The 27361-nt window shown below is 41.9% G+C and overlaps 1 protein-coding gene and 1 pseudogene across 4 annotated transcripts in view; one reads left to right on the forward strand and one right to left on the reverse strand.

Moving 5' to 3' along the window:
- NEDD1 (NEDD1 gamma-tubulin ring complex targeting factor) overlaps positions 1–17201 on the reverse strand; it is a 34414-nt gene extending 17213 nt beyond the window's left edge. For 2 of the 4 annotated variants that reach the window (XR_009451136.1, XM_059681920.1), the window contains exons 1-6: positions 17049–17201; positions 14701–14844; positions 11855–11949; positions 7897–8013; positions 6019–6159; positions 2007–2236 (exon numbers count right to left, since the gene is read on the reverse strand). Coding sequence is in view for 3 of the 4 variants with exons in the window: in XM_059681920.1 (XP_059537903.1) it covers positions 2007–2236; positions 6019–6159; positions 7897–8013; positions 11855–11949; positions 14701–14836 (719 nt within the window). In the remaining variant the exon portion in view is untranslated. Of the gene's footprint in view, positions 1–2006; positions 2237–6018; positions 6160–7574; positions 7614–7896; positions 8014–11854; positions 11950–14700; positions 14845–17048 lie in introns of those variants that run through there. The other 2 variants (XM_059681921.1, XM_059681922.1) reach the window with 2 other exon arrangements.
- A 7681-nt stretch (positions 17202–24882) lies between these two features.
- On the forward strand, positions 24883–26151 carry LOC132227144 (large ribosomal subunit protein uL3-like; annotated as a pseudogene).
- The last annotated feature ends 1210 nt before the right edge of the window (positions 26152–27361 follow it).

Consider the following 27361-nt stretch of genomic DNA (forward strand, 5'->3'; position numbering starts at 1 on the left):
CAGACACCCTGCTTTACATAAGGAATTAATTTTAAAGCAAATTAATCATATTTTATTATATTTTTAAAAAGAATAATGTGCATACATGTTAAAATAAAGATATGAAATCATTAGCAGGCTATCCTTCAACATTCACAATCCAGAAGTGCTCTAAATAAGCCAACCAGAAAAAGGCAAGTACCAACAGATTTCACTGATATGTGAAATCTAATGAACATAATACACTAACAAACAAAATAGAAACAGATTCAATAGATACGGAGGACAGACTGACAGCTGTCAGAGGGGAGGGGGATTGGGGGACTGGGTGAAAAGGTGAAAGGTTAAGGAAAAAAACCAAAAACCTCATAGGCAAGACAAACAACAGTATGATGATTACAAGAGAGAAAGGCAGAGGGAAGGTAGAGAGGTAGAAGAGGGAAAAGGGAGAATAAATTGGTGACGAAAGACTTCACCAGAGGTGGTGAACACACAAGGCAATATACAGATGATGTATTATAAAACTGTACACCTCAAACCTATGTAATTTTATTAACCAACTAAAGGCCAGGTGCACAAAAATTTGTGCACTGGGGAGAGGGGGGTCCCTCAGCCTGGCCTGTGCCCTCTCGCAGTCTGGGACCCCTCAGGGAATGACCACATGCTGGCTTAGGCCTGCTCCCCGGGGGATTGGGCCTAAGCTGGCAGTCAGACATCCCTCTGGCAGCCCGGCAGCCCTCGGGGGATGTCCACTTGCCAGCAGGGAGCAGGCCTAAGCTGCAGTCTGACATCCTTAGCGCTGCTGAGGAGGCGGGAGAGGCTCCCACCACCACCACAGTACTGGCAGCCGTCAGCCTGGCTTGTGGCTGAGCAGAGCTCCCCTTGTGAGAGTGCACTGACCACCAGGGAGCAGTTCCTGCATTGAGCATCTGCCCCCTGATGGTCAGTGTGTGTCATAGTTACCAATCATTCCCAGTCGTTCTGCTGTTAGGGTCAGCTTGCATATTACCCTTTTATTATATAGGATAGAGGCCTGGTGCATGGGTGGGGGCCAGCTGGTTTGCCCAGAAGGGTGTCCCGGATCAGGTGGGAGTCCCGCTGGGGTGCCTGGCCAGCCTGGATGAGGGGCTGATGGGTGTTTGCAGGCTGGTCACACCCCCTTCAGGGTGGGGGTCCCCAATGGGGTGCCTTGGCCAGCCTGGGTGAGGGGCTGATGGCTGTTTGCAGCTGGTCACACTCCCTTCTGGGTGGGGGTCCCCACTGGGGTGCCTGGCCAGCCTGGGTGAGGGGCTGATAGCTGTTTGCAGGCTGGTCAAGCACCCCCCAGTTGGGACCCTAACCTCATGGAGGTTTGGCCAGCCTGGGTGAGGGGCTGATGGCTGTTTGCAGGCTGGTCACACCCCCTTCAGGGTGGGGGAGTCCCCACTGGGGTGCCTGGCCAGTCTCGGTGAGGGGCTGAGGGCCATTTTCAGGCTGGCCAAGCCCCCGGCAATGGAAGCTCCCAGCCTCTCCTTTTTTTCTTTTTCTTTTTTTATTCTGGGATTTATTTACCTTCTATAATTGAAACTTTGTTGCCTTCAGTGGAGCTCAGATCCGGCCGTGGCAGGCGGGAAGCTCGGCTTCCTCCATCACTGGAGCAAGCAAGCCTCCTGCTCGCTCCAGCTCTGTGGCTGCCGGCCGCCATCTTGGTTGGGTTAATTTGCATATAGTCACTCTGATTGGCTGGTGGGCATGGCTTAAGGCATAGCGAAGGTATGGTCAATTTGCATGTTTGTCTTTTATTAGATGAGATATCATCCCAGTAAATTCAAATTTTAAAAAAGTTAACAGAATAATAATTAAAAAAGAATACCCACCTCATCTATTTTTTCTGCATGGGAAGAAGAAAAAAAATCTACCTTACCAGATATCAAGTACACAAAATTTAGAGCTCCTGAACATTAATGAATCATAAGTCTATACAAATCACAAGTATAACTTCTAATGAGATAATTATTTGTTGCTAAATTAAGAAATGCCACACTTACTTCTTACTTGAAGTGTCATAGAGAATGATTCTTTTATCCAAGCCTATGGTTACAAACAACAGTTCATTGACAGGAGAAAAGCAGATGCCTGAAGCTGGAGCTTTATGAGTACTATCAAAGTTATGGTGAGGACTCTGACTATTCACATCCCAAAGAGTTACTACTCCGTTATCCGAAACACTGCCCAGCAGCGATTTCTTAAATAAGGAGTACTTCAAGTGCCGAATAGGCTATAAAAAGAAGAATAAATTTTATGTAATTGTAAGCATTCATAAGAACGTTTTATATAAACTATATAAATAACAGCCAACCACAGACACAGAACTCACACAGGATTTAGGACTTTTCTGGTTTAGAGAGTAACAGGTTTCAATCAATACCATAAAATCATTTAGTGGGCTACATAAGATGATCCCAAGACATACCAATATTCTAGTAATTGAATATTTTTCATGATATTACTAACTTGAAGTACAGCTAACTCAATCTCCTCTTTTTTTCCATAGAAAAAAAACATAATACATTGATTCATTAGGGTTAGAATATCCCTAAATAAAAGGCCCAGTCACAGCCAAATCACAAATAAGTATAAGGAAACACTAGCAGAGAATAAGAAATATTTGTATTTAAAACATATTTTAGATATTTATATATTTGTTTGATTCTGAGCATCTGATTGTGCTAGAAATTCAACAACTAAAGCATAATAAAAAATCAACTAAACCACAAAGGATGAAGAGTCAATGCTCTGGACTAGGCATGGAGAAAGACTTTGGTCATCTAAGGAAATAAATAATATCTCTCCCCCGAAGTTCTATATTAGCCTATTAAAATCTTTGTTATCTCTAAATTTAGTATTCATCCATTCCCATGTTATTGAGGATCTTTTCAATGTAAGCCACAAAGTTGGACAATGGTTGAGGACAAAGAAAACAGGATATGGTTCCAACTAGAATGTAGGCATGTAAAGAGTTACCTCTAATACAAAAGTTAGAATCAAGTGATTGGCAAGGAGGCCAGTTTATATCATAGTAAAAATAAAACAAACAATTAAGTCTCACACCCAGCTGAAGTCCTTCCTCCATTAATATTCCCCATTTTATTCCCAATCAGATAATTCTATCTCACTGTTCTGAATCTCCATAAGTTTTTTATCAATCACCGATATTATCATTTATATGTATCTCTTTTATTCCCCCAATACAAATGAAACTTGAAAAAAATACACTTTTCAATGCATTTTTAATATCCAATATATTTTCTTTAAACATTAAATATATACTACTCAATATATACTACTCAATATAATGATTTAAAAAACTGCTTTTCAAAAGTGAGGCACTCCCATCTTTTATCTAATAATAATTATGGCCACAGTGATTATAATTAAAAGTAAGAATGGAAAGAAGATGCACCTTATTAGAAATTTCTGTGGAGAATTTCATGGAAAGTTAGTAAAAAATTAGATTACTTGAGAATTTAAATGTATTAAGAATTTTATAGACTAATTTTCTTGAAGAAAAAATTTGGCTAATATCCTATATAATAAAAGAGAAAAATGGTAATTGGCGTACGACGATACCCTTTTCATTGGCTAATCAGGGCTATATGCAAATTAACTGCCAACTATGATTGGCAGTTAACTGCCAACTAAGATTGGCAGTTAACTGCCAACAAGATGGCGGTTAATTTGCATATGTAGGCACAATGCAGGGAGGCGAAAGGGAAAGCAGGAAGAAGCCCCCTGCCACTGACAGTGATTGGAAACCCAGGGGGGAGCTAAGAGCTGGGGGCCAGGGCAAAGGCGACCCTGGGGTCGCCTTTGCCCTGCCCCCCAGCCATGATCGGAGAATCAGGCGCCTTTGCCGCCCTGGCCAGTGATAGCAGGAAGTAGGGGTGGAGCCAGCGATGGGAGCTGGACACGGTTGAAGCTGGCAGTCCCGGGAGCTAGGGGTCCCTTGCCTGGGCCTAAAGCGGAGCCCACGATCGCGGGGCTGCTGCCGCTGCGGGTCCCCGCTGCCCGAGCCGGATGCCTCAGCCAGAGGCGTTAGGCCTGGGCAGGGGCGGAGCCTGCAACCGCGGGGAGCTGGGGGTCCCCTGCCCAGGCCTGACACCTCTGCCGGAGGCCTCAGGCCTGGTCAAGGGGCCGATCTGGTGATTGGTGATCGGAGGGTGATGAGGGTCAACTCCTCTGGCCGAGGCATCAGGCCTGGGCGGGGCCTGAGCCGGGGATTGGGGGGATATGATGGTCCCCTTGCCCAGGCCTGAAGCCTGGGTCAGAGGTGTCAGGCTTGGGCGGGGGGTGGAGCAAGCGATCAGAGGGAGATGGGGGTCCCCTGCCCAGGCATGATTCCTGGGCCAGAGACCTCAGGCCTGGGCGGGGGTCAGAGCCAGTGATCGGGGGGAGATGGGGGTCCCCTGTCCAAGCCTGACACCTCTGGCGGAGGCGTCAGGCCTGGGCAAGGTGCCGATCCTGTGATTGGAGGGTGATGGGGGTCAACGCCTGAGGGCTCCCAGTATGTGAGAGGGGGCAGGCTGGGCTGAGGGACACTGCCCCCACACACACACCCAGTGCACGAATTTCGTGCACCGGGCCCCTAGTCTATAATAATAAAAGTGTAATATGCTAATTAGACCAGATGACCTTCTGAACAAAGCCAGGGATGTGAGGGAAACCTGGGTCCCAGGTGCCAGAGGGAAGCCGGTGCCAGCAGCCGGGGAAAGGAAGGCCTCCTCTTGCATAAATTTCGTGCATCGAGCCTCTAGCTCAGTGGTTCTCAACCTTCTGGCCCTTTAAATACAGTTCCTCATGTTGTGACCCAACCATAAAATTATTTTCCTTGCTACTTCATAACTGTAATGTTGCTACTGTTATGAATCGTAATGTAAATATCTGATATGCAGGATGGTTTTAGGCGACCTCTGTGAAAGGGTCATTCAACCACCAAAGGGGTTGCGACCCACAGGTTGAGAACCGCTGCTCTAGTTCCTTTATAAAAAGTTTCCTGCCCTAACCGGTTTGGCTCAGTGGACTGAGTGTCGGCCTGCGGACTCAAGGGTCCCAGCTCTGATTCCGGTTAAGGGCATGTACCTTGGTTGTGGGCACATCCCCAGTAGGGAGCGTGCAGGAGGCAGCTGATCGATGTTTCTCTCTCATCGATGTTTCTCTCTCTATCCCTCTCCCTTCCTCTCTGTAAAAAATCAATAAAATATATTTAAAAAAAAAGTTTCCTTACAACCCTCCTCAGTGTAGCTTAGTGGTTGGAGTGTCAGTCCAGGCACTGAGGGTTCTCAGGTTCAATTCCCTGTTAGGGGCACGTACCTGGGTTGCAGGTTCAATCCCCAGCCCCAGTTGGGGCATGTGTGGGAGGCAACCAATGAATGTGTCTCTCTCATATCCAATGTTTCTCTCTCTCTCTCTCTCTCTCTCTCTCTCTCTCTCTCTCTCTCTCTCTCTCTCTTTTTCTCTTTCCCCCCTCTTCTTCCCTCTCTTCCACTCTCTCTAAAATAACAATGGAAAAAATATTCTCGGGTGAGGATTAACAACAAAACATTTCCCTACATACTCCTGGTATTAACCTGGTAGCAATACATGAACTATGATATACTTATAGTAACCAAAAAAACAAAACTCCATATATCCTGTGCCTAAACACACTCAATTATCACATTCCCATCAGAGTACTTAAGTACCTGTCCTGTAGCTAACATAATTTGAGCTATGCAACACTTCTATAACTGTAATGTCTATAGAAAGATTAATATTCATGTTTTGAGCTTAACCTGTTATCAGTATTTGTATTTTGTTATACATAGTTATAATCTAGGATCATGTTATATTCAATGGCCTAATTGAACTCAATAAAGTAAGTATACTCAATCTAGTATGAATTAGTTTATTTTCAATCAAGCTTATTTTAAATACTTAACTTTAAAAACTTGAAACTCATTGGTTTATGTAAGAGTTCAAAATCTATCTTATCAACTTTATTTTGAATAAACCCATACTTACCTGGCTACTACCATGACCAAAAGGAGTAGTAGAAATATTAGTGGTTACACTGTGCAAAATAATTTCACCACTGAGTGATCCAGAAGCAACGTAGCAATCATTCCAATTATATGTTACACAAGTTACTTCATCTTTATGATCCTGAAAGAAAAAAATGAAATACAGTGCCATAAAACCTTCAAAAAGCATATTTTCATGTTTTTGCAAATTTTGTGTTTTATAAATATTATCCATTTGTCAATCTAATATTTGCTTTAACATTTTCCTCAAATTTTAAAAATTACTCAAATAAGCAGAAAACTATCTGATCAACACCAAGTCGTCTCAGGGAACAGAGATCTATTTTTCATAACTATAATAATGCTCAGGCACTCTGAAACGAGAGACAGAATAGAAAGGTAATTTTCTAAATGGCAATATGTCTCCCTCACAGAATTCACTTCCACTGACAAGTAACATTTATTGCGAGTTGACTATCAGGAGCGTCCTGCCCTTGAAAGTATTACTGTTCAATTGAGAAGACAGGACATTTAAATTAACATGAAAATGGCAGAACAAAGCTAAGTGAGTGGTGGTAGAGGCAAAGTGTCAAGACAAAAGAGAAAGAGGCATCACTGTGAACTGAGTTGACAGAGGAAGCTTCATGCAAGACATAAAGTTGGAGTTCAACCTTAAAGAAATGAGAAGAGCTAAACTAGGGGAAGTAAACCAGACCCTGCAAAATGGAAAAGAGTAAGAAACAAAAGCCCCAAAGCCAGAAGGGCAAGGTATGTTTGAGAGATGACAGCAGCTGCTTCCCTTTGTCGAGTACCTACTGACGCTGGGAGCTTAATATATTATTATTGTTATTTATTTATTTAAATCCTCACCAGAGGACATTTTCATTGATTTTATTTATTTATTTATTTATTTATTTATTGGGGGGGTGGGGGGGAGAAACATCAATCAGTTGCCTCCAGTATGCCCCCCAAAGGCACCAGTATTGAACCACAACCTAGGTCTATGCCATAACCACAAATCGAACCCATGACCTTTAGGTGTACACGACACTCCTACCAACTGAGGCACACCACCCAGAGCCATATATCATTATTAATCTGTAGAACAATCTTGGAGAAAATGTCAGTTTTTCCCATTTTACAGGTGAGTTGACTAAATGGCACAGAAAGGTTAAGAAACCTGTGCAAGCTCACATAACTGCTAAGTGACAAAGCCGGGATTCAATTCCAGGTCAAACCCAAAAGCCTATTTGCCTCCCTCTATATTAGGCTGTCTCCCAATCCAAAGGGGAATCCACTTGGAAACAATAAAACTGGTTTTGAACAAACTGAGTTCACAAGGACGTTTTCCAACATCAAGTCAGAGAAATCTAGCAGGAACACAGAAAAGGGATCAGGATTAGGAGTCTAGTTTTTTACAGTTTCGTGCCATACATTACAAATATAAACAAACTAACCTTTGTATCTAATAATCAGATTAATATAATGCCAAGAATAGTAACTATAATATGCCACTATTATATTACACTTTTTATATTGTAATAACTATTACATAACCTTTTCAAATGGTCCTCCAAGCATGTTTGGAAATGTCTCTACATTTTATTCCTTTTCTAAATCAAAGAAAAAATATCTGATGAGAAGAAAGAGGACATTTAGGGCATTGCTCCCATCTAAAAAATTAAGAATATGAGATCCAATACAATATCTATGACTTTGTAAAGAAACAGAATCTTTATTTTCCCTAACAAATCTCACTTCAATGCTGAAGCATCTTACTTTTATTATAAAAGCTCAACATTAAAAGTTTGGTAACTAAGCACATTGTGAGATAACCATTTCTGTAACATTACAAAACAACAACACCCAAGTTCCTTACCTTAAGAGATCGATGAACTCTTTTTGATTTTAAATCCCAAATATTAACAGTGTTATTCAGGCCTCCGCTTACCAAATACATAGATGTGGAATTTAAACTGACACATGTCTGCTTTTGCTATTAAAGAAAAAGAAAGTTACTTTAACAGAGCCCAGAGATGACTTTAAAGTCTTATTCAGTACTTGGTAAGCACTTAATAAATATTTGTTGAATTAAATGTTATAAACATGCTAATACTTATACTAAAGATTCACCTCTAATCTTCCACATGGATCCGATAGCTTGTAAGGAGTTAAAAAAGACTTCAAGAAATCAACCAGATTCATGTTCTCTGCCATACACAGAGGTGACAGAGGAAGCTTAGAAAATACCAGCAAGTCTTGGCCTCCCATCAGGGCTTACCTGCCTGTAATATCTCCCCTACTAAAGCCTGCTCTTACATTTCCGCAGGATACCCTGAATTACAATCAAACCACAGCTCAGAAAATACTAATGGTAGAGAAGACTTTCAAGGATGTGTCTGTCCCTCATTTTACAGATAAGGAAAGTTTTCCATCGAGGACAAGATATTTGCCCAAAGTCTCATGGCAAATCTCCCCTTAAGAAATCCAATTCTTAAACATTGAGTCATCAGAACTTGACTCTACACTCTTCCCCATGTATGTAAAGACACCATCCATGCACCCAGTTTTTCATGATAAAATTCCAGAAATTTGCCTTGAGTCCTCGTTCTGCCTGCCCCAAGTCTACCATAAATTCTCTAAACTCCGACACTAAAATAAATCCCAGCTGGCCCTCCCAATATCCAGGACTACTTCCAACACTCTAATCCAAACCCTGTGGAACCACAACAGCAGCCTCTTAACTGGCTGTCCTGCTTCTACTCCTGCGCATCCTGTTCTCCATAAGTAGGGTGATCTTTAAAAAATGTTAATCTGATCATATCTCTCCCATTTAAAAATCTTCAATGGCTTCTAATCAACCCTAGAATAAATTCCAGACTCATTAACCTGGCTTTCAAAGCCCTATCTATTCATCTGGCCCCCTCCTACCTTATCTCTCATTTTCCTCTTCACCCACTAATTCTCCAGCCACAATGACCTTCTTGCATTCCTTAAAAACAACTCTATTTTGTCCTCAAGGCTTCAACAGCAGCTATTCTTGCCCCGAACTTTGGCTGAACAGCTTTTTCTGGTCAAAAGACAGCACCTTAAATGCCATCTCTTCAGGGGTACTCCCTTGGCCACCTAAGGTAACTTGCTATCTCAATATCTTAACTATTTTAGTTCTCGACACAACAACTTATCACTATCTGGGTATTCTGTTTCCTAGTTTACTATCTGTCTTCCACCAGATTGTCAGTTTCTTTAAGAGCAAAGACCATATCCATGCTCAATATATATTTATAACATAAATGGCTAAAAGTTTTTCTCACAATAATTATTATCTGAGTGTCATCTACCTGGTGGTGCCCATCCGTCAGAACACAATAGTGCATGTATTTTCCTATTTAACCTTCAGGTACACTATGTAGTTACATTAATGTTCTTACCTCCAGTTGAATGCTATGGGGGGGGGAAATGGAGAAATAATTCCAAAGGGGAAATATTTGTGACTTAGGTAAAATCTAAAGGCAAAACATGCAGGTTTAGGCAAGTCATCTCACCTTTATGAGCCTATGTTTCTTCATCTGAGAAATGAGAAATGAGGACTAGAACTACTGTTCCTACCTTGAGAGTCCACGCATCTCAAAAACATCCTCTACTCAAGAGAGCACCAGATTCTTAAAAAGCTGCAAGTGGCTCCTACACTCAAGCTTCTTACTGCTCTTAGATTTTGACGAAGAGTCAAAATTACCAACACATATAAACAGGAGCACATTAGGTCAATTTGTCAGTATAGTAGGTATACTTCTCTTCTAGGCACCATACATACACACATAGGAACTAAATTTGGTCTGAACAAACTAATAAGATTTAGAATGTGGCTATCACTGCAAATCAGGACAGTTTACTAAGAGCTATATAAGTAACCTTTAAAGAAAATAGACAAGAATGATATCCATCAAAGATAAATATATTAGGATTCTAATTGTCAAAAACAACTCAAATTATTCTTAAGGGCTCAGAACAAAAGCTATGTTTATAGCTGGCTTATGCTAATGATAGAAGATTCTTTTTGTTAATACATTATTAATGTAGCTAATGAACTTAAATAATTAATAGAAATCGTGTAGTTATTACAGGAATCCTACATCCCAAAACACAAGCAATGGGTGCAGTTTTTAAAATCTAAAAATAACAGCTGGTCAAATTTCTAGGTTATATAGTAGCCTATCACATCCATTATAACACTGTTAATACCAATCTGCCCACTTTTAAGAAAATACAAAATCAAAGAAAATAAATACAAACTTAAAGTTCTACTCAAAAATTAATGTTTAAATAAGAATCATATTTTCCTATATAGGAAAGGTCTAATATCTCAAATAGCACATGAGTAAAAGAACTTGGATCCTACAAAGGTTTTCAACACACTAATATGTTACAATAAATTACTGATAAAGGTTAAAGAACCAATGTTTGCAAAATATTTTATAAGTAGATTAAAGCAGATTCAAATTATAACTATAATGACCACTTCAGCCACATGCATCCTGATGCGATCTCTTAACTATGGGAAAGAGAACTAACTGCAACAACTGATATGGAATATTCACAAAATTTGTAGAATTGTGTCAATTTGTGAATATCATCTATTTTCATAATTTAATAACAAAAAACAAAAAGGTACCAAACTGGTTCTAAGACATGATGCAAAAGTAGCATAATACATATTGTAACAGAGGAAATCAAAATTATTTTGATGCTATTTAATTAAACAAATTTTTGTCAGCCGTCTTTGACAGGATTTAAAGATTCAAAGATGATGACTAAAATGTTTTGCCTGCTCTGAAAGGATATACACTTTGACTTTTATCAACCAGGGATGCTCTTTGCTTCAATTTTACGTAACTGAGTTTGAATAGGCAGAAGGTCTCAAACTCCATTTCTACCCTTAGCATTCTCTCTGCCATAGCCTCCAACATATATGGGCTGGAAATGAACTTTGGGTCAATCCCACTGGATATCTTTAGGAAAGAACTGATAGAAATCAAACGTCCTTTTTAAATCTGGGCTCCCTTACCTATTCCAGTGTAAAATTAGGACTATTCATAATGTTTTAGGGTCTGCTAGGAAAATATGAAACTTAAAAAAGAACAAGCTACCAACATCTTATACCTTTTTATTTAGATTATATCTTATTTAAAAAAGAAATAGCTTCCAATAGATTGGAAATGAGGTAGCCAGCAATATCTTGAATCAGAGAGATTACTTTATAAAACAAAAGAATAAGCAAACAATATGCAATGAAAGCTTCATTTAAATGCTCTGGGACCAAAGCTCATTTTGACAAAGCCATCTTTTCCAGGTAATGTCGCCACTGCGGAGGCTCAGGCAGGCCCTTCAGTATGGACAGAAGCAAAAGCAGAAAGCTATGTCAGATTGGGTTCCTTAGCTGAGACAGTCCTCAGCCCAATGTCAGTGAAGGCAGGGCTACCATCATTAGGGCTTTCTGGTCATATCAAACTAGTGACTTAAATGGGACTTGGTCCTTAAAAAGGCAACAACACCAGGGAACCTCCCACAGAGGAAAAATGGAGAAAGCGAGTGCCTAGTTGACAAAACCTGAATCCCTGATTGCTCCCCTAAGATTCAGTATTATTTTACTTAAAGATGTTTCAGTACCCATCTCATCGATAAGTGTTATGGTATTATTTTGAGTTTAGGTTAAGAAAAATGTGTTTAAACACCATTATATTTAGTTGCAAGCACCACAATAAAAAAGCAGTTGCCACCCAAGTAGAACTAAGATTTTCTTTTAGGTTTTTTTGTTTGTTTGTTTTTTTTTCACTTACCCCTTCACCAAGCTCTAAAAGTGGAACAGGTTTACACTTGCAACTTGAAACAACAATTTTGTCGCCACTGGAAGATGCTGTCACTAGGAAGTTGTCTAAAGGTAGAGTTATGGAGCATAAAACAATCCATGAGCATCTCTAGCACTAGACTGTTAATACGAGAATTGTAACGATAAAAGCAAGCACACTAACCTAAGCAGAAAAGCAAATGAGCATCGCTTATACATTAGCTTTCAAAAATGGGTCAGTTTACTAATTACTAAGCCTCTTTACTACCACCACAGGGAAGAACTATCCTTTCTGGCTTTGCTATCACTTGAAAGCTATGTAACCCAAGTGAAACACTACTCCATTTTCAAAGAGTAAGCCAGAAGGTCTAATTTTATACTTCAAGAATGAAAGCATAATAAAAGCACCATCAGCATGTATGAATCAGCCTTTTCGTCTATAAACACTGTTCAGGACAGTTTTTAACACAGTGCTTGGTACCCATTTAAGTCAGGAAGCAAATAGCTATATTAGTCTCCTATTTGTCCACTAAAAAAATAAAAGCTGGTATTTTCTCACAACTAGAATTTTTGTGATAGAATGTTTCAATCTTAAATATATTAAGAATAAATATTACAGTAAGTATAGCAAATATAAATAAATGTGGTTAAATAGCAACTATTTATGTTATGGAAGAGTTCTATTTTAAATTAAATTTTAAGTTATTTAAAATTTAATATAATTACATTTTTAAAATTTTTACTTTAAATAAATTTAAAATTATATTTACCTTATTTTATGTGGAACAATCAGTAAAAACAAAGCAATGTATTTTAAAACTAAAATAATTAAATACAATATAACCGAGAACAAGAGTTTCATTTTGAAAGTCCTAACACATTAAAATATCAGAAGTTTAAATTAATGCTTATAAACAAGCAAAGTTCTAATTGCATTACTTTTGGATGATTTATGTAACATTCCTATATTTTGTGAACAGACCGTGGGTTGTGATTTTATGATACATGATGACTTAAACAAAATCATTTCCACCTACGTATTACAGCACTGAGGAAAATATATCATTTCTCTTTATTTGGCTTCTTCCTTGTTTACTGCTACTTTTCTCCTTACAATATAGAAATGAAAAAAAAAAACAAAAACCAGAAAGATAATGAGAGGGTAAAATAGTAACCTCTTGTATTTCTCATGTAGTTTTAGAAGTCATGAGAAAGTGAGGAACATTATCTCAAGGACCAAAAGCAAAGAAAACTAATCTCCCTAGCATGTCACCATGAACTCCGCCTTTGGAACCCATGCGAAGTGGCCCCCAAGTTTCTGAGTGTGGGAAGTCCTCGTTCATCAATAACTAACCTCCATGGAAGGGATCAAAGCTGCATTAGGAATAAGATTAGATGAAGGCTCTCAGCGCACATCTACTGCACAGGAAAACCATACAGAAATAAGACCAGTTTCCAAGTCATACGATACCTCCTCATAGTCACAACAGTTTTATTCACAGACCATTAAATGGTTTATCAGTAAATGCCAACTGTTACTAAAACTCCCTGGAATACAATAAACCAAAAATAATACATCTTACTAAGTAATGCTATTTTTCTCTAATGCAGTAACAGAGAAAAATTAACCTCTAAACATAATAAAAATCCAGTAATAGAGAAGCAACCTCACATATTTGTCCCTCTTTAAAACAGTTCCCCCCACTTCACTTCTGGAGAGTACTTCAAACATGTAGTCACTGCACCATGAGTTTGATTAATAGAGCACTGAGGTAATTAACTTTGCTACCATAATACAAATTCAAGGAATGATGAAGTGAATTTAATTCAATAAGAGAAATCATCGTTTTTGTTATATATTTGCATTAACAATTAGATTGAACATGAAAACTTCCAATGGTTTCGTTTATGAATCAATCACATTTTCATCAAGAAGCAGAATATTAATACTTTGGTATTGATAAGATCAGACATGGAAAAACCTAATTTGTGGTTTAAGAAACTATATGTAGGAGTTTGACAAAAGAATGACAATTTTTAACACAGCAATGCATACAAAAGGTGATGAGTACTTTTTGACAACAGCGGTTCTCAGCTAGGGGCTACTGGCATCTGGTGGGTAGAGGCCAGAAAGGCTTCTAAACATCCTCTAATGCACAGGACAGGCCCCATAACAAAGAATCACCTGGCCCAAAATGTCAATAGAGTGAGGGGCTGAGGAATCCTGATTTCTAAGCTTCACTGCCTCATTTATTTTATCCGCATATCGGAGTTTACTAAGACAAGGAGGGTGTGGATCAGAAACAGAGAAAGCTTAGAAAAATTCAGTAACTTCTCTGAATATTTGGGAAATAAGACTACCTTTGTCATACATAGAAAGGGAAAAAAATACAAGAATATATCTGTAAGATGGGGGAGGTCAATTTTAATTTTTATCTCCTCACCCAAGCTTCGTTTCTGTCTTTGAGTTCTATCATTAATTTCCAGACAAGAACCACAAATATTCAAACATAGATTCAAAAACTCATTCCAAAACCTTTCAGAATTTTTCCCATCATTACCTACCTTATTCTATTTGATTCAATAACAAACTCTAGATAACAAAACGAATTATATGGTCTGGATATAATAATTAATATATATACATATATGGCAGTGTTTTTCAATGCAATGGGCTATAACTAAATTTTTTAAAAGAGAAATCGATGTGTATTCATGATATACTGTTTAGTAAACTGTTTTTTACCTTTCAGAGCTACAAATTATGGGTCACATGCAAAAAAAGTTCCATTGGTTTTTAAACCTAACGAAGAGTGTTTTATCTTTTTTAAAGGATACTATTGCTGCTCCAACATAATGAGCTGATTCCATGTGGTGATGTGTGTGGGTTGAATTTATCCACCAATGTCATGGATGAAGCATCCCATATTTTAACATCATCTCCGGATGAAGCAAATCTGAGATTTTCCTGCATGACTGCACCTACAAATAGTTTAAAACAATATATTTTAAAAAACAAAGTTAGGCAAAAAAAAAAAGTTAATGAAGCATCTAATCCAAGACAAGTGGCACCACTGTCCACTTCTGTCCCCAAAGTGTCACGACAAAGTAGCTGGAGTGATCTGTGACCCTTCCCCTGGCTCTCCACAGCTGTTACAATGAAATCCAGCCTTCTTAGCTTGCTTTAGCTGACCTACCTAGCCAGGTGCAAAGCTCTTCCCTGGAGCCCCCAGACTCACACTCGCCTTCTTTCTTGGCCTGCCTGTCTTCCTTTTGCTCCTCCTCTGCCTGGAATGCTCCTTCCCCAGAATTCCTATGGTCGTCTCCTGCATAGCATTCCAGTCTCGGGTCAAATGTCTCCTCCTCAGAAAAGCTTACTCTGATAAGCATGAGGAAAGCAGCCCCATACCAGTTGCTCTATATCCCATTATCCTGTTTCATTTTTTCATGGCACTTGCTCCTCTTTTACAATTCTAATTTTACTCATTATGTCTGCCTGCCCCTTCCCTCCCCACAACTTGAACAAAACAAAGATCCTCAGAACAGATATTCTGTCTTGTTTACTACTTCCTGAAACACATTCCTGGCACACAGGAGGTCCTCATGAATAAGTGTTGGATTGGTAACCTCCTAATCTTTCTAAAAATGTATCATAAACTGTAGCACTCCTGCAGGTCTGAATCCAGACACTCTAGTTTTTCCAAATAATTCCAAAATTAGCAGATACAGCCCAGATGTCACTAGTCCCTATGCCAATTATTGGTCTACAACGCCCTCACTCACATTATTTATTCACAGTATACAGTTCAACCACAATGCTGATAAAGTGACTTCCCAAATTAAAGCAATCTACAGGCAGGAAGCCAAAACGCTACTCTAGACAGACACTTTAAAGAGCAGCAAACAGTAACATATGATAGGTCAAAAAAAAGTGCTCAAAAATACATGAGAGGAAGGGGAAGGGAAGAGAAGGGGACCTAGAAATGTATGCCCCACGCCTTGCTGGTATGGAGGGTGCCAGAGTACAGCACAGCATCAGTGATGTCACAGACAGGTTCCCAAGTCAGTGCACTTAGGTCCAGTATATTTCAAAGGACAACTTAGAGGAATGATAACTTATAGGGCCCTTTAATTCTCAAGACAAAAAAAAAAAGTTAATGTTGTTTATAAAAAAAAGCTAAAGCTAGTGATAACTAGAAAAGCCACTTACGTGATTCATTTGCCAGATACTTGCAGTGCTACTAAAAGCCAGTCACCTGTTGCACCACAGACATAGTGTTTAGATTTGGTGCCTTAACATGTCAAAGGAGCCCTTTTGGTTCCCTACTCAAGGAACAGTGAAGAGCAAGAAAGGCGATCTCTAAACCCAGTAAACACAACTGTAATCTTACACCACCCCCGGTGAGTGGCGTGGTGTAGTGGAAAGATCCCCTAAGCCAGGGCTCTGAAAAAGTGGGTTCAAACGATGTGCCCCCGAGTTGGGGTGACAGGGACTTTGGCCAAGTCACTTGATGTCTGTTTCCTTCTCTGAAAGTGGAGCCGGGAAGGGGACCATCTGCCCACCTACCTCGGTCTTCCGAGAACTGAGCACACGGAAGGGAGAGGCAAATTACATCAGCCTTTCAAAGTGGGGCCCCCAGAAAGAGCAGTCGGGACCCAGGGCGGTAACAGACGGCCTGCCGGCCCCGAATTTGGGGATAACGGCTACATGAAACAACCCTTAGTTTTACACCAATGAAAGTTCTCCAACTTGCACTCATCAAAAATGCATTTTACTTGTTTAACTGGGGTTCCCTTGTACAATGCATTCGAGCGCCACCTACACGAGTCGTAGCTGAGAGATTTGCAAAAAGGAGGACGGACTGTGGAGCAGCTGCAAACTTTTCGGAGGCAGCACACCCCCAGGGCCGCCACCCACACACCCCAGCTGGCCCGGGCCACCTCCGAGGCCGGCGGGGGGCGTCGCAGAGCCGGGTGCGCGACCCCGGCCCGCGGCTTCCGGGAACTTCCGCGCCAAACCCGTGCCGCGCCCCCGCCCCGCAACCGTCCGGAGCGCGGGGCGGCCCGGCGCGGGGAACCCGGGGCCTCCGCCCCGCCCCCGAGGTGGCCGGAGGGCGGGCGGGGTTCGGGAACATGCAAGGACACAGCGGGCGAGGCCCGCTGACCCAGGCCCTCCGGAACCTCACCTCTCCGCCGGGGCACACCGGGCGCCGCGGCACGACCCGCTCCGCGCTGGGCTTCCGGCTCCCGCCCTGACTGTTAAACTTCAGCGGCCGGAAGTCCCACCCCCGAGTGGCGTCACCTGGCAAAGCGCTGCCCCAGGGCGTGGATCGGGATCTCCGGGTTGGGCCGCCCCGTGGGGATTGTTATCCCGATGCCTGGGCGGGAACTGAGGGCCTGGGCGCTTCCCTCCACACCCAGCTGCTGAGCTCGGGCCACAGGCGGCAACCCCTTTGTCATTTATTTGTTCGCCGGCTGCTTGTGTGCCAGGCACTGTGCCAGACTCTGGTGCACCGCGATGGAGTGAGCCCGGGTACAGGAAACGCTCCTGGTCCCTGGCTCCGTGTAGCCTACAGTCTCAGGCCGAGGTTGCAACGTTAGGAGGCAGACGGAGGTTAAATCAATAATTACATGATTAAATGAAAAGTGAAATTTTGACAATTGCTTCAAAGGGAAGGTACATTAAGTACGAAAGCCCATAATAAGAGAAATGACCATGGATGTGAGTGTCAGATAGACTCTCCTGAAGAGGAAAGGGTGGAGAGCAGGTAATACCACATGCAAACCAGAATACATGCTCAGAAAGGCTAAGAAATAACCCAAAATGTAAACATCTGAGTTATCTGACTTGAAACTTCTGATCTTTATTCCACAGCATGATGCCAAGTCAGAAACATCAAACATCATCTGGATGGTAATTCTTTTAAAGGGGAAAAGGAGCTGAACTGAGTTTTAAAGAGCCCCTTCTATCTGGGCCTCACAAACTCTACTAACAATTTTTGCTTAGGACACTTATAATAAATGTAGGGCATTTATTCTGCAAAATGTTATTATTCTGTCATTGAAGTACATACGGACTGGACTGTGTTTCTGAGCTAGGTACATAAGACCCAGTTATTTGTACTCATATTGCAATTTAACTGGAAAACTAATAAAGTGCAATTTTTTCAGAGCAGAAATAGAAGTCCTAGCCAAGCTGTAAGGATTGATGAGGAACCTCAAAAAGAGAAAGATTCAAAATCAGTAATTTATGCTCTCTGAAAAGGAACTTAGACAAAGAGGAGCAAATTGAACACAAAATAAAGATTAGCGTGGAGAACAATGAAATTGAAAAAAATAAACAGTATTCTTTGAAATGATTACTAAAATTAATAAACCTCTAACCAGACCTATCAAGAAGAAACAGAAAACACAAATTATCAACCTGAGGGTAGAAAGAGAGTCCATCAGTACAGAACCAAATATATTTAAAAGATAATAAGGGAAGAGTATGAACAACTTTATGTCATTAAATTTGGAATTCAACAAAATAAACAGATATCTTGGAAGACTTCTATTAAAATGACAGAAGAAAAAATAGATAATATGAGTAGTGCTGTATGTACTACATAATTTCAATTAATAATTAAGAACACCTTCCCACAAAGAAAACCCCAGAATCAGATGGCTTCACTGCTGAATTCTATCAAACACATGAGAAAGAAATAATATCAATTCAATATGAAATTTTTCCAAAACCAGAAGAGGAGGGGATATTTTCTAAACTCACTTTTTTAAGGACAGTATTTCTCTGATACAAAAAAAAAAAAACAAGCAAAGACATTAGAAGAAATAGCTATAGAGTCATAGCCCTCATATATAGATACAAATATATATATATATATATGCAAATTTAATCCAATAACATATGAAAAAGATTATACATCATGATCAAGTGAGGTTTATTCCAGAAATGCAAGGTTGGTTTAACATTTAAAAATCACTTAATATATAATTCACCACATTAACAAAATAAAGATAAATAACCCATGTAATTATGTAATAAATGAAACAAAAGCATTTGTAATATTCAGCATCCATTTATGATTAACAAGTATCAGAAAACTAGGGAAAAAAGGGGGAGGAAACATCCTCAACTGATTCGAGAACATCTGTGAAAAGCCCACAGGTAGCATTATACTTAATGGTGAACGGCTGAATATTTTTCTCCTAAGATCAAGAATAAGACAAGAATGCCCTGTCTCAATAGTACTATTCAAAATTCATCTAGAGGCCTTAACTAGGGCAATACAACAAATAGATGAATGAGTGAATGAATGACATACAGAATGGAGAAGAAGTAAAACTCTATTTGCAGGAAATATGTGTACTGGAAAATCATTAGGAGTACAGAGAAAAGTTCCTAGAACTAGTAAGTGAATTTATCAAGACCTATGCAAAGTCAATATACAAAAATAGAATAGTATTTCTATATATTAGCAATAAATAATTGGAAAATGAAATAAAAATTACAATTCAATTACCAATAACAACCAAAAGTATGAATTACTTACAGATACCTTTAAAATGTGCAGTAATTATACATTGAAAACTATAAAGCATTGCTGAGAGAACTTAAAAAGATTTAAGTAGAAAGTTCTGCCATATTAATTAGATAGAAAACAATATTAGAATAATACTAGAATATTATTTTTTTAAATATTAAACCTACTTATTCAACTTAATCTCCACAATATTCCAGCAGGTATATTGTGTGTATGCAAATTGTCAGGCTAATTCAAACATTTATGTTGGAATGCAAATGATCTAGCCAAAACAATTATTTTACAAAGATAAAATTAGGGGATCTACACCTGATATCAGTCTAGATTTCATGCAAACTAATCCATAGTGACAGAAAGCAGTGTAGCACTTATATACCAAACAATAACAGAAAACAAACACTAGGGAAACAAAAAAGTTGTGCGAGAAAGGAAAAATGGAAATAGATAACAATATACCAAATGGGTAATCACTAAACCCAGTCTGTTTTATTGATGAATATCTCGAAAAGCTGTTCACTTCTTCCCATCCTCACTGCTGTTATCTTGATTCAGATTATCTTGAATCTTGACTCAATTGTTGAAATAGTCTCCTAATTTGCTTTCCTGGCTTCAGTCTTTATCCCTCTAACTACCCTTGAAACTCCCATCTCAATGCTTTTCATAACAATGCAAATCTGATCACATAGCTGCTCTGCCTAGACCCTTAGAATAAAGTCCAAATTCCCTTTCATGGCTCAATAGGCCTTTCACCACCATCTCATGCTGATGTTCCCAGCTCTTCTTCTCTGGCCACCTGTCCAGCCTAACTGACCAGGTATGTCATGCACCATCCTATCTAGCCTTTGCCCTTGCTGCTGCCTCTGCTTAGAACACATCCCTTTGCCTCTCTCCAATGTGGTCAGAGGGCAGGGACTGAGAAGTTGTCCCTTCCTACTGCGTGTTGCCAGAGCATCCTGTGCCCACCCCTGTGGATGTCAATCTATGTCTCTTCATTGCCCATCCCCCCCATACACACTAGACTCAGAATTCAGGAGTACCGTGCCTACATATGAAAAATATGTCTGTATGTCCCCAAGACCTAGCATGATGCCCGACACAAAGGATTTACTTTTAAAATAATTGATGAATAAATGAATGAACCTGTTTTTCAAAATCTGTTTTTAGAATACAGCAATAAAGTGGAAAATGGATTGCCGGTAGGAAGTCTGAAAGCATGCCTACTAGTTAAGAGCCAATCGACATATTTTAGACAAGATGAAGAGGGCTGGACTCAGGCAGAGGCAATGGGGATAGAAATAAGGAGTCAGAATCAGAGACTTTGTTAAAAAAAAAAAAAAGACATTTATGAGCAATTGATTGAACACTGTACTTTCTGAAGGATGGCTCTACTGCTTTAAATTTAGACAAAGGGATGGAAAGCCAGACATACCCCATGAGAAGCAATCAATCAACAAACTATGAAAGTGAGAAGAGGTGATTGAAATAGACAAAGAGGTTAGCAAGGTGCAGGGTTTCTGATGCAGAAATAAAAGAGAGCATTTTAACTGCCAAAGAATCAAGAGACTGACAAGGAGAGAAAAGATTTTAGTACAGAGAATGTAATAACTGGAAAATTTTGCTTCAGCCCTTAATATAGTAATAAAATTTGCAGACAGCCTATAACACTATACTGACTGCAGTTATACATTATACAAGCTGCCTTCCATTCTGATGAGGGAGGCATAAAAGTAAGCAAGCAAGTGTCTGGAATTTGCTGGGGACAGAGGGCATAACTGATCTAGGACATGTCATAGGATCAGTGTAGCCTCACCCCATTTACACTTACACCTCTAGAGCCACAACATGAAGGTAGAACTCACAGCAGCCCTGAAACATGGCAAGATTCTGTTATGAAGTCTACTAGTGGCCCAGTGCACAAAATTTGTGCACAGGGGAGAGGCTGTTCCTCAGCCCAGCCTGCACCCTCTCCAACCTGGGACCCCTTGAAGGATGTCCTACTGTCAGTTTACAGGGATCGGGCTTAAACCAGTAGTTGGACATCCCTCTCACAATCCAGGACTGCTGGCTCCTAACCGCTCACTTGCCTGCCTGCCTGCCTGCCTGATTGCCCCTAACCACTCTGCCTGCCGGCCTGCTTGTCCCCAAACGCCCCCCCGCCAGTCTGATCACCCCCAGTTGCCCCCCGTGCCAGTGTGCTCGTTCCCAACTGCCTCCCCTGCCAGCCTGCTCACCCCCAACCGCCCCCCTGCTGGCCTGCTCACTCCAAACTGCCCCCCCATCCTGATCACCTCCAACTGACCCCCACTGACAGCCTGCTTGCCCCCAACTGCCCCCCCTGCTGATCTGTTTACCCTCAACGGTCTTGTCCCCCACAAGCCTGATCACCCACAATTGCCCTCCCCTCTTGGCCTCTAACCACCTCTACCTCAGCCCCGCCACCATGGCTTTGTCCAGAAGAATGTCCAGAAGGTCTCCTGGAAGGTCTCCCAGTCTAATTAGCATATTACCCTTTTATTAGCATAGATAGAGGCCTGGTGCATGGGTGGGGGCCAGCTGGTTTGCCCTGAAGGGTGTCCCGGATCAGGGTGGAGATTCCCTTGGGGTGTGGGGTGGGCTGGAGGGGGGGCCTGTGGTGGTTTGCAGGCCAGCCATACCCCCATGGGGTGAGGATTCCTGCTGGGGTGGTGTGGCCAGCCTGGGTGAGAGGCTGAGGGCTATTTTCAAGCTGGCCACACCCCTTCAAAGTGGGGGTCCCCACTGGGGTGCCTGGCCAGCCTGGGTGAGGGGCTGATGGCTGTTTGCAGGCTGGCCACAGCCCCCGGCGACTCAAGCTCCCAGCCCCTCTTTTTTTTTTTTTTTCCAGCGCCTCCTTGAGTGGAGGGAAGCAGGTATCTGGGATTTATTATCTTCTGTAATTGAAACTTTGTAGCCTTGAGCAGAGGCCAGGGCTGGCCAGGGCAGGCAGGAAGCTTGGCTTCCTCCATCACTGGGGGCAACCCAAGCCTCCTGCTCACTCCAGCTGTGTGGCCGCCATCTTGGTTGGGTTAATTTGCATACTCACTCCTGATTGGCTGATGGGCGTGGCTTGTGGGTGTAGCAGAGTGACACCAATTTGCATGTTTCTCTTTTATTAGTGTAAACTAGGGGCCCGGTGCACAAAATTCGTGCACTGGGTGTGTGTGTGGGGGGGAGTGTCCCTCAGCCCAGCCTGCCCCCTCTCACATACTGGGAGCCCTCAGGCGTAGACCCCCATCACCCTCCGATCGCCTGATCGGCCCCTTGCCCAGGCCTGACGCCTCCGCCAGGGGTGTCAGGCTTGGACAGGGGACTCCCATCTCCCCCTGATCACTGGCTCTGGCCCCCGCCCAGGCCTGAGGCCTCTGGCCCAGGAATCATGCCTGGGCAGAGGACCCCCATCTTCCTCTGATCGCTTGCTCCACCCCCAGCCCAAGCCTGCCGCCTCTGACCCAGGCTTCAGGCCTGGGCAAGAGGACCATCATATCCCCCCAATCCCCAGCTCCGCCCCCCACCCAGGCCTGATGCCTCGGCCAGAGGAGTTGACCCTCATCACCCTCCGATCACCAATCACCGGATCGGCCCCTTGACCAGGCCTGAGGCCTCTGGCAGAGGCGTCAGGCCTGGGCAGGGGACCCCCAGCTCCCCGTGGTTGCAGGCTCCGCCCCTGCCCAGGCCTAACACCTCTGGCCTAGGCGTCCAGCCCGGGCAGCGGGGACCTGCAGTGGCAGCGGGGGGCGCCGCGATCACGCGGGCTCCGCCCCTGCCCCTGCAGGATGCCTCTGGCTGAGGCATTCTGCCCGGGCAGCGGGGACCCGCAGCTGCAGCGGCCCCGCGATCGTGGGCTTCGCTTTAGGCCCAGGCAAGGGACCCCTAGCTCCTGGGACTGCCAGCTTCGACCGTGCCCAGCTCCCATCGCTGGCTCCACCCCTACTTCCTGCTATCACTGGCCAGGGCGGCAAAGGCACCTGATTCTCCGATCATGGCTGGGGGGCAGGGCAAAGGCGGCCCCAGGGCCACCTTTGCCCTGCCCCCCAGCTCTTAGCTCCCCCCTGGGTTTCCGATCACTGTCAGTGGCAAGGGGCTTCTTCCTGCTTTCCCTTTCGCCTCCCTGCATTGTGCCTACATATGCAAATTAACCGCCATCTTGTTGGCAGTTAACTGCCAATCTTAGTTGGCAGTTAATTTGCATAAAGCCCTGATTAGCCAATGAAAAGGGTATCGTCGTACGCCAATTATCATTTTTCTCTTTTATTAGATAGGATGCTATTAGCCAATGTGCAGGGAAGGGGATGGGCATTTCCTGGGAAGCCACTATGTGCAGGACACTGTGGTTTATATACATCTGTCTCCCACCACCACTTTTTTAAAATAAATATGACTTGTTATGCCATCATAGCTAATTTTGGGAAACTATTTGGAGATTCTTTTCTCCAAAAACAATGAAAACCCATACAGATTTTTTTTTTCTGAGTAGGTAATGAATACATTTCTAAAACATTTAATCAGTATAAATAGGTAGAGTTCAAAGTAAATCTTCCTCACCCCTGATACTGAGCTGCAATTTTTTCTCTCTAGGAAAATAAATAAAAATTATTTCTCCTGCATCCTTCCAAGAACATTCTATGCACACGTACAAATTTACATACTTCATTCAAAATCTATTCAATATACACTGTATATAAACATTAGCTTACTATACAGCTGTTCTGTGCTTCATTTTTATTTGTTTTTTCATTGTTTTTTTTCTTTTTGTGTGCTTCATTTTTTTTTTCACTTAACAATATTTATCAGACACTTTCCTGTCTTCATACTTGTTGGTCTCATTCCTTTTCTGGTCACATAATATTCCACTGAGTGGATGTATCATGTTTTATTTAGCAAAGCCTCTGTTAGTGAATACTAATAATGTTGTTTTATATATATATATATATATATACTTTCTCATATATGCAAGTAGAATTATATATGCTAACTGCAAACATTGCTCAATACGAATGTAATGTAACAAATATGCAATTTAAATGTTCTAGCAGCCACATTTTAAAAACACACACAAAATAAACAAATGAAATTAATTTTTAAAATGTGTTCTATTTAACCCATTATGTCCCATATATTTTTACTTCAACATGGAAATCAGTATAAAAATTAATAGTGAGATACTTTACATTATTTTACTTGTACTCTTTGAAATCTATTGTATACAGGGTTGGTCAAAAGTAGGTTTACAGCCCTAGCTGGTTTGGCTCAGTGGATAGAGCATCAGCCTGTGGACTGAGGGGTCCAGGTTCAATTCCTGTCAAGGGCACAAGCAAGGGTTACCATCTCAATCCTCAGTAGGGGCGTGCAGGAGGCAGCTGATCAATGATTCTCTCTCATCATTGATACTTCTCTCTTCCTCTCCCTTCCTCTCTGAAATCAATAAACATGTTTTTTAAAAAGTAGATTTACTCTACCGGCAGTGTTGGCAGCAGGATGTCTCACAGGAAGTTCTCCGCTCCCAGGCATGGGTCCCTGGGCTTCTTGCCTAGGAAGTGCAGCAGCCCTCACCGCGGGAAGGTGAAGAGCTTCCCCAAGGATGACTCCCCCAAGCCTGTCCACCTCACAGCATTCCTGGGCTGCAAGGCTGGCATGGCCCACATCGTGCGGGAGGTCGGTAGGCCAGGATCCAAGGTGAGCAAGAAGGAAGTTGTGGAGGCTGTGGCCATTGTGGAGACACCACCCATGGTGGTTGTGGGCATTGTGGGCTACGTGGAACCCCACCCCCCACCCCCAGCCAGGCCTCCGTACCTTCAAAACCATCTTTGCTGAGCATATCAGTGGTGCGTGCAAAAGGCGCTTTTATAAGAGCTAGCATAAGTCTAAGAAGTGGCAGGATGACGATTGCAAGAAGCAGCTGGAGAAGGACTTCAACAGCATGAGGAAGTACTGCCAGGTCATCCGTGTCATCGCCCACACCCAGATGCGTCTGCTTCCTCTGCACCAGAAAAAGGTCCACCTCATGGAGATCCAGGTAAATGGAGGCACGGGAGGCCGAGACACTGGACTGGGCCGGGGAGAGGCTAGAGCAGCAGGTCCCTGTAAACCAGGTGTTTGGACAGGACGAGATGATTGATGTCATTGGAGTGACCAAGGGCGAAGGCTACAAAGGGGTTGCCAGCCGCTGGCACACCAAGAAGCTGCCATGCAAGACCCACAGAGGGCTGCAGAAGGTTGCCTGTATCCGGGCGTGGCATCCTGCCCAGGTGGCCTTCTCTGTGGCCCAGGCTGGGCAGAAAGGCTACCATCCCCACACTGAGATAAACAAGATCTACAGGATTGGCCAGGGCTACCTTATCAAGGACGGCCAGCTAATCAAGAACAACGGCTCCACCGACTATGACCTGTCTGACAAGAGCATGAACCCTCTGGGTGGCTTTGTCCACTACAGCGAAGTAACCAATGACTTTGTCATGCTGAAAGGCTGTGTGGTGGGAACCAAGAAGCGAGTGCTCGCCCTCTGCAAGTCCTTGCTCGTGCAGACCAAACGGCGGGCCCTGGAGAAGATTGACCTTAAGTTTATCGACACCACCTCCAAGTTTGGCCATGGCCCCGCTTCCAGATAGTGGAGGAGAAAAAAGCATTCATGGGACCACTTAAAGAAGACCGGATTGGAAAGGAAGAAGGAGCCTGATGTCAGGAACAGATGGCGCAGCTGGTGGGCTCTCAATAAAAATTATTTTCCAGCGGGGGGTGGGGGGTGGGGGTGTAGATTTACAGTTGTTTGTATGGAAAATAATACAATAAGCAATAATACAATTCAAGAATAAACTATTTTGCATACTCACAGCTGTAAACCTACTTTTGCCCACCTCTGTATTTTACTTAAAGCACATCTCAACTTAGATGAACCACATTTCAATTGCCCAGTAACCAGATGTGGTCATTGACTACCATATAGGTTACCATATGGATGTGGAATTACTCAGAAGAGTATGTAGTGAAATTTTTATGGCTGTTGCCAAATTGCCTTCAAAGAAGTGTACCTATTTACATTCCCCTTAACATTGTATGGAGTGCCTACTTTCTCACATCATTTCTCAGGTGGAAATAGTATATTAGTGACTTTTCCTTTGCATTTATTTTATTACAAGTGAGACTGGACATCTTTTCATATGTTCAAAAGCTATTTGTATTTCCTTTGCAGTGAGCTATTTTATGTCCTTTGTCCATATATATATATTTTATTGGATTGGTTTTTCCCCCCTGATTGATATGTGAGAGAATGAAAATAATCCCTTTGTCTGTCATAAATGTTGCAAACATTTTTTTCCAGTTTACCCAGTTTTGTTTTTGATTATAGAATTTTTTTTTTTTTTTGCGCTGCAAAAATGTTGACATTTTATGCAATCATAATAGCAATCTTTTATGACTTCTGGGTTTTATTATGCTTATATAGAGGTCTCTCTCTCTCTAAGATTATTTAAAACTCTTTTGTGACCTCTTCCAATCCTCTCAATGAAGTTATGCAACCAATGTCATTATTTCCATTTTATAGTAGAGTGAATGGATGCTTAGTGAAATATTAAATAAGTTGCTTAAAAGACAGCAGACTAATAAATGTCAGAGCTAGAATTCAAATACAGTCAGTCTAACTTTAAAGACTGTGTTTGCTCTTTTGACTAGACTGTAATGACCAACATTATCTTTGTTAGGTGTCTTCTTATTGTCTGCTTCTTTTAAATCCCAGTACTATATTAAATATATCATTATTGTTAACTAAAAAATTGTATCAATCTTAACACCATTTTCTTAAAAAAATGCCAGATAGATTTTTAAAAGTTTGGACATTCCCATGGACTCTCCATTGGGCATGAAGGGGAAACAAAAAAGGTAAAATAACATAGAGAATAAACAGAAAACATTCAAGAGTTTAGCTTATTGGGCTGAAAGGGAGA

Source organism: Myotis daubentonii, chromosome 2, assembly GCF_963259705.1.
Source record: "Myotis daubentonii chromosome 2, mMyoDau2.1, whole genome shotgun sequence".
Classification (NCBI taxonomy): domain Eukaryota; kingdom Metazoa; phylum Chordata; class Mammalia; order Chiroptera; family Vespertilionidae; genus Myotis; species Myotis daubentonii.